Source organism: Eleutherodactylus coqui, chromosome 8 (genome assembly GCF_035609145.1).
Source record: "Eleutherodactylus coqui strain aEleCoq1 chromosome 8, aEleCoq1.hap1, whole genome shotgun sequence".
NCBI lineage: Eukaryota > Metazoa > Chordata > Amphibia > Anura > Eleutherodactylidae > Eleutherodactylus > Eleutherodactylus coqui.
Window position 1 is genome coordinate 127,690,284 of NC_089844.1, and position 8,624 is coordinate 127,698,907.

The 8,624-nt window shown below is 39.4% G+C and overlaps 1 protein-coding gene across 1 annotated transcript in view; it reads left to right on the plus strand.

Moving 5' to 3' along the window:
* Nucleotides 1-8,397, plus strand: part of PDILT (protein disulfide isomerase like, testis expressed) — a 30,332-nt gene extending 21,935 nt beyond the window's left edge. Inside the window, exons 8-11 of the mRNA XM_066577837.1 lie at nt 576-696; nt 928-1,109; nt 3,544-3,627; nt 8,341-8,397. Coding sequence (XP_066433934.1) covers nt 576-696; nt 928-1,109; nt 3,544-3,627; nt 8,341-8,397 — 444 coding nt within the window. The remainder of the gene's footprint in view (nt 1-575; nt 697-927; nt 1,110-3,543; nt 3,628-8,340) is intronic.
* Nucleotides 8,398-8,624: the final 227 nt, after the last annotated feature.

The following is an 8,624-nucleotide window of genomic DNA, read 5'->3' on the forward strand; positions in this document are numbered from 1 at the left end:
GTTTGTGCTGCTTGGGAGAGCACTATGGCTTCTGCTTCCGAAGTCATGTTCATTAGTCACATAGCCTTGCTGCAGCTCGGGCGCATTCACGTGAATGAAATTGAACTGCAGTACTGCCAATGCCACTACAAAATGAAAACGGTGCTGTGTCTGGTATATAGTGAAGAGGCCATGGCCTTTTCAAATAGCTAAGGCAGGATTGAGTCGTTCACCACTAGGTCTCCAGACACGAACCTGGATTAGCCGCTGAAGACAACCCGGTTCCACTCCGTAGCATCCAGTTTAATTGTTTGTGACACCACTGCAAACAGAGGCAATGGTGGGTGTCAACGGCAGTACATGTAATGGGTGTCGTGAGACCAAATGTCCTTCAGCCAAGTGCCTGAAAATGGTTCCGACAGACACAGGGCCCTATAACGATAGTGCAAGCTGTCTCTGGATGGTGGACAATGTCACATCAGAAAACTCATTACCAAACCCTTTTTCTTTTCGATTACTACATGCAATGTGCTACAGTGAATAAATTGAAGGATAGACCACTGAAACATATATCATTTTTTAAATTCTGAATTCAGCCCCAAAGAGACAGTGAAAATATTCCGAAGGACTGGGATAAACATCCGGTAAAAGAACTGGTTGGGAAGAATTTCAATAAAGTTGCCTTCAACAAATCAAGCAATGCATTTGTCATGTTCTGTAAGTATGAACTGATCTCATGTTTCATGCTAATCACTAAGGCCCCATTTACATCTGCATTTGGGTTCCATTAGGGATTTCTAGCACCCAAACAAATGTGAATGGGGCTCAATTCTGCAAAAAATTGAAACAAGTCATTGACCTCATAACCTAAACTAAACCATATCCAACAATGGTGAGACTGGGGTATTTGTTTTATTCTCTGGCTAATTGAAAATGTAATTTCCACAGATGCTCCTTGGTCCAAATCATGCAAAGAACTTTTTCCTGTATGGGAAGAATTAGGGAAAAGGTACCAAAATAACACTAACGTGACAATTGCCAGAATAGACAGCACTGCCAATGATATTCAACTGATGACATTGGATCGCTATCCTCATTTTCGGTTCTTCCCTGCTGGATCAGAGTCAAAGGTATTCGAGTGCTCACCCACAAAAAACAACTTCATAAAAAATGATAAGATACTTTAAAATGTTTATACCTTATTTTACACCAGGGCCAAGTCAATTTGTTGAATTTGGGGAATATAAATTAAATTGGGAGAACTTATTAGATAATGCTCCATGTTCCTCCTCTACTCGGATGTCCAGAGTCGTAGCTAGATTTTCTTTCACACTGAGCAGAGATTCAATTGACTACTGCTAGTTTCATATTGGAATATATTCACCATGGTAGAATTGCCTGTTGGCTTATCCAGTATGTTGAATACTTGTTCCAAAAAAGTTGGAATGCTGTGCAGAATATAAATAATTATTAAGAAAAAATAATGCAATGATTTGGAAATCTCATATAACCATATTTTATTCACAGTAGCACATAGAACACATATCAGAAGGTGAAGGTGAGACATTTTTTCATTTCATTAAAAAAATAACATCTAGAAATTGATGACAGCAACACATCTCACAAAAGTTGGGACAAAAGCTGGAAAAGTAAGTAGAAGTAGTGATAATGAAAATCAGCTGGAGGATCACTTCTCAACTAAGTCTCATGACTGTGTATAAGCACAGCATGTTAGAGAGGCCGAGTCTCTCAGAAGCAAAGATTGTCAGAGGTTCACCAATCTGTGAAAAACTGCATCTAAAAATTGTGGCACAATTTCAGAACAATGTTCCTCAACGTTAAATTGCGAAGACTTTAAATATTCTACCATCTACAGTAAATAAAAATATCAAAAGTATCAGAGAATTGAGAAAATTTATGTGCACAAGGGACAAGGCCGATGGTGAATATTGGTTGCTCAAGATCTACGGGCCCTCAGTCATCACTGCATTAAAAACAGGCATGATTCTGTAATGTAAATCACTGCATGGGCTCAGGAATACCCCCAGAAATCACTGTCTGTGAACGTAGTTCACTGTGCAATCCAGAAATGCAAGTTAAAGCTGCATTGTGCAAGGAAGAAGCCATATATCAACACAATCCAGAAACGCCAGCGTCTTCTCTGGGCCAAAGCTCATTTAAAATAGACTGGGGCCAAGTGAAAAACTATTCTGCGGTCAGAAGAATCAAAATTTGAAATTCTTTTTGGGCACCACGGACATCGGGTTTTGTGGATTCAAGAAAAGTGGGCCGATCCAGCTTATCATAAGTGCACAGTTCAAAAGCCTGCATCTCTGATGGTATGGGGTTACATTAGTGCCTATAGCATTGTCAGATTTCACATAATGAAAGGCACTATAAATGCTAAGCAGTATATAGATATCTTTCAAGAAAGGCCTTATATATTTCAGCAAGACAATGCACATACTGCATCTAGCCATACAGCATGGCGTCACAGAAGAAGGGTCTGGGTGCAGAACTGACCACCTGCAGTCCAGACCTTCCACCAATAGAAAACATTTGGCGCATTATGAAATAGAAAATCCAGCAAAGATGATCCAGGAATGTTGCGCAGCTAGAATCCTACATCAGACAAGAATGGGACAACATTCCTTGCCTAAAACTCCAGTAATTGGTCTCCTCATTTCCCAGATGTTTGCAGACGTTGTAAAAAGAAGAGAAGAAGCTACATAATGGTAGACATGGCCCTGGCCCAACTTTTGTTAGGTATGTTGCTGCCATCAATTAAAAAAATTAACTTATTTATTTAATAAAATGGAAAAATATCTCACTTTCCCCTTCTGATATGTGTTCCATGTTCTCTTTTAAATAAAATATGGTTATATGAGATTTCCAAATCATTGCATTTTCTTTACATTTTAAACAGCGTCCTAGATTTTTTGAAATTGGGGTTATATAATGTCCTTTTATATTAGTACACAGTGGTAGTGAAAGAATAATGGCTCAAGGCACAAAGACTCCAAAAAATGGTGATAATGGTAAGATATGAAGATTTTATTATAGGAGTAAAAGCAGCAATACAAATGCGTTTCGAGGAAAAACCTCTTCTTCGGTAATTGCTGGGGCATAACATGCTACAGTGCATAGAAAAACGTATAAGTTTAAAAAAAATTGATTATAGTTAATAGAAGTAGAATATTTGTAAACGTATACTTTTTTAATGTACTGTAGCATGTTATGGCCCAGCAATTACTGAAGAAGAGTTTTTTTCCTCGAAACGCGTTAGTGCTGCTGGTTTTACTCCTCATAATAAAATCTTCATATCTTACCATCATTTTTCGGAGTCGTTGCGCCTTGAGACATTTTTCTTTCACTCCCACTATGTACTTCTTAACCGGTCTTGTAAGGTCTACATCTGGCCGGTAGCACCTCCTGCATACACTTGTATCACTATTCATCAAGGACCGTTATACATCCACCCACAGAGTAGCTCCACCACTTTCCTTTCACCCTTTTATATTAGTGTCTTTATTGTATGTTAACGTCATCTTTCTACTCCTGAAGTCTGTTAGGTATACAGGGGAGAAGAATATTGAAGAATTTACAGAATTCTTGGAGCGTGAACTGAGATCTTCAAGTATAGAAAAGGTAAAATATTATATTGCTGATTTACAGTAAATGAGTACAATAGAAGGAAACCTCCATTTAGGGCTGCCAAGCAGGGAAAGAGGCACCATGAAATCACACTGCAGGAGATATGAAGAATTTGATCCTTTTCTTTCTTTGATGAAAACTTGATTCTTTTCTTCATGTGATCAAACACATAAATGGAAAGATCAAGTTCTTCATAACTCCTGTAGCGTAATTTCAAGCTTCCTCATTCCCTGCACAGCAGCGCTAGAAAAAGGAAGTTTTCTCTGTTGTGTTCACTCTCATTTAGATAATGACCCTATAGGTTTTAATACTGAGTTGTGCCAGCATACATATACAACTCAAATTCCAGTAGGTGAGCAAATTCCCTATTGCTTGCCACTTATATGTTTCTGTGATCCCTGTCTCTATAGTCCTAAAGGAGCACTATCTCCTTTTTCTTGCTTCTTCATGAGCACTGATTTACTATAAGCAAGTCCTTTTACTGAACAACTATATAGACCACCGATTACAAGGAGCTACTAGGGCTTCCGGGGGGAGGAGAAAGAACTTTCTTTTTTGCAGGTATGCAACTTTTTGATGAGGTGTGTTGCAAGTCGAAAAAAGTTTGGAAACACGAGACAATCATAGAATGGTAGAGTTGGAAGGGACCTCCAGGATCATCTGGTGCAATCCCCTGCCTTGTCAATCTCATATTTGGTCATTTTTACAATAAGGATGGTATAAGTGTCAAATGCTTTACTGAAGTTAAGATATGCTATATCCACCACATTTGCCTGATCAACCCAGTTGGTGATTCTGTCATAGAAGGAAATTAGATTGGTCTGGCATGACTTGTTTGATACAAACCCATGCTGGCTCTGATTAATTACTCAATTTTTACCCAAGCACTCGTATACATGCTGTTTAATAATTTGTTCAAGGATCTTTCCCAGTATAGAAGTCAGGCTTACAGGCCTGTAGTTTCCTGAATCCACCTTCTTCCCTTTTTTGAAGATAGAGCCATTGGCCCTTATCCAATCTTCTGGGACTTCTCCTGTTCTCCAGGAATTTTCAAAGACTATGGCGAGCGGTTCAGCAATTACCTCCGCTGCTTCTGTTAGTATCCTAGGATGTAATTCATCTGAATCTTGAGACTTGAATTCATTTAAGTTAGCTAAGTGTTCCCTCACCATCTCTCTGCTTACAGATAGCCTGCATTCTTTTATTCCTCCAATAGCACAGGGAAGATCAGTTGATGTTCCATCTACTTTCTAAGAGAAAACAGATACAAAATAGGAAGAGTTCGGCCTTCTCAACATCAATAACCAATTCACCATTTTCATCTTTGACTTTTCTTTTGCTTTTGATATACCCCCCAAATCCTTTTTTGTTGCTTTTGGCCTCTGTTGCAAGCCTCAATTCATACTAGCTTTTCTGACACTTACCCTACAGTTTCTGCAGACCACACTATATCAAATGGAAAGGGGGGGGGGGGGGGGGGGGAGAGATATCTAATGAAGAATAAGCATATTTTTCTTCATTTTTAACATGTGTGCAAGTTCTGTGTTCATCCATCCTGGTCTCTTTAAATGCTTCTCATTCTTCGTTCCTTTAAGGATTGTTAATGATTGTGCTTTGAGAATCTCATTTTGCAATATTTCCCAACCTTCTTGGACATTTCTGTCCTTAAGAACATCCAGCCATTGGATTCTTCCTATCCTCTTTCTGAGTTCATAAAAATCTGCTTTTCTGAAATCCAACCTTGAGGTCTGAGTTTTCTCAGATCTTGCTCCCCTTTTTATCCAAAATTCAATGATAGCATGATCACTGCTTCCTAAGGTCCCAGCCAACCTTACTTCCTCCACCATTTCTTCCCTGTTGGTAAGAATTAGGTCCAAGATAGCAGATCCCCTTGTTTTCTCTTCTACCTTTTGGAAGACAAAGTTGTCAGCGAGAGCGGATAAGAATTTGTTGGATCCATTACTTTTACCTGAGAGAGATTCCCAACAAATGTCTGGATAGGTAAAATCTCCCATGGTCACTATGTTGTGCTTTATTGAGAGCTTGGCCATCTGATGTAGAAAGAGTTCACTAATCTTCTGCTTGTCCAGGTGGCCTATACTAAATGCCTACAATGGTGTCTTTTCTGTTGTTCTCTCTTTGTATTCTTACCCAAACAGTTTCTACAGAACTGCCATGCTCTGAAGCGGGAATCTCTGTGGAGATTAATGTTTTCCTAACATACAACACCATGCCTCCTCCCCTTTTTTTAGGTCTTTTTCTTATAAATAAGTTGTATCCTTCAAGCCTTGTTTTTCAATCATGTGTATCATTCCACCAAGGTTCCTTAGGAGCTCCAATTCTCCTTGTTTGTTTCCCATGCTCTGTGCATTTGTATAAAAATATTCTAGTTTGTGATCGCTGTCTCTTGATCCTCTACTTTCCGTCTGAATTTTTTGTCTTTGTTCTTTCTTTCCACCTCCAATAGCGAGGTTCTCAAATGTATTCAGTAGCTGTATATTTTTACCTGGCCTTTCACTTCCCTTCCCATATTGTTCAATCAGTGATCTATTACTAGCATCAACTATAATCATTGTATGAGGAACATCTGATTGTCAAGAATTATTCTAAAATTGTAACTACATGTTATGGCCCAGTTAGACGGGATGAATGTCGGGCAAACGATACCCAACACTCGCCCCCGTGCTGTTGCACGGGAGCTAGTATCACTGGCTTGCTCACAGGGTTGCGGGGAGGCTGCAGATTTGACTCTCCCCCACTCCTCTCCATTGACCTAACATAGCGGCCATTGAATACTGAACGGCTGCTATTTACACTGAGCAATGATTGCTCAGCTCATCACCATTAATTATTCAGCATAGACGATGAGCTGAACAATCATCGTTCAGTGTAAATAACAGCCGTTCAGTACTGAACAGCCACTATGTTATGTCAATGGAGAGGCGCGGGGGAGCACGAGTAGAGAAATCTCTTGCAGCCTCCCCGCTGTGAGCCAGCAATACTAGCTCCCGTGCAGCAGCACAAGAGCGAGTATGTGCGAGGACGAGTGCTGGGTATTGTTTGCCTGACATTCGTCTCGTCTAAATGGGGCTTAATTCTGAGTTTTATGAGATGCAATGTCAAGGTGTGCTAAAAATACAATAGGAGGACTGGAATACCCAGAGAGGCTATCAAAATTGGGATTATTTACCCTGGAAAAAGAGCAGTTAAGGGGCAACCGAATATGTATGTATAAATGCATTAGGGGACAATACAAGGATCTCTCCCAGGATCTGTTTATACCCAGGACTGCGATAGTAACAAGAGGGCATCTTCTACATCTAGAAGAAAGCAGGTTTCATCACCAACACCGAAGAGAGTTCTTCACCGTAAGAGCAGTGAGACTGTGGAACTCTCTGCCTGAGGATGTGGTGATGGCAAAATCCATAGAGGAGTTTAAAAGGGGACTAGAGGTCTTTTTGGAGAGCTATGAGATTACAGGATATAGACATTAAATAATCAGCGGGGTTGTTGTTGATCCGGGTCTTGGACTCAGGTAGGAACTTTCAAATGTTGATCCAGGGATTATTCTGACTGCCATGATGGAGTCGGAGAGGATTGTTTTTTTCCCCGCCTTCCTCTGGATCAACAAGGGGGTGTAAACAGGCTGAACTGGATGGACATTTGTCTTTTTTCAGCCTTGCATACTATGTTACCTTTAAAACACAGCAAGAGGAACATATCATTTGACTCTTAGGTATAAAGGTACATTAACTAAAGAGCAGAAGGAATGTGTGAAACCAAATGCTAGGACAGAAAACTCATGTAAGTGGATGTAGCAGACCATAATTTTCTTTTGTAGGATTCCATATAAATCTAACAAAAAAAACCTTTGGAATATATAAAATTAGAAACAGATGTATATTATGGTTCCATAATCCTTGTACAGTGCCTTAAATGGGCAACTCCGGTTAAAACACATTTTTCCATGCCCCCTTCCCTGATGTCTCCTCATTCCAGTCCCATCTGATACTTATCTTGATGGTGGGGGTTTTTTTTTTTTTAACTTTCATTTTCAATCAATCCCATGATGCACCAGTCCAGTATGAGTTAAGGCTATACCATTTTGACTTAGATTCATGTAAATAATCTACAGACCATAAGTATACAGTCAGAAAGATGAGCTGGGATCTCCTCTATTATAACTGTGAGACAATCAGCTCTAACTGTTATAGGAGATGCTGTGTTCCCGCCTCTAGGCAGTTTCTGTGGTAGATCCATGTAACAGCTTCACACAGACTTAGAAATTGACAAGAATATGAATCCATAATCGTCAAGCAGATCTGAGCTGGTCAGAATTCAGATCCTATGACCATCTGAGGAAAAAGAGGCCAGTAGATCCAGCTAGAAAGGAATAAATAATCAAGATGGCATTAATTCACTTACATATACTGGGAAATAGCTGCATAATAAATAAATTAAAAAAATAAAATAAATGAATAAAAAAAACCGTTGAAGTGACTCTTTAATTCGGCCATGGCCACAAGACCTATCGGTGGATAGCAAAACGGTATATATTATTTATATATATATATTTTTTTTTTAAGAAACCACAAATCTTTTGAGTTATGTCCTAGGCTGCCCACTATACTGATTTCTAGCCACCAATTACAGCATTGGCCGACAACCATACACACTACATTTTTTTCATTCTTCTGTTCTGTTTAGGAATCCTCAGAGTCCTCAGAAGAAGACAAGGAAGACCTAACAAAAGAAGAACTGTAGGAGTGGACACTACATCTGCCCATCATACTGTACGGCCAAAACCCCCAAAACTCTACAGCGCCTGGTTTTACTGTATTACTAAATAAATGTGCTGTCTGACAACCAAAATTCTGCATTTGAGTCCCCCACAGAACTTGCATGTATATAAGAACTGGGTGCGTTTACAGGGATGATTTTTCTTTCACAGCGATGCTCCAAAATAGAAAAATTGCAGCATATCCTATTTT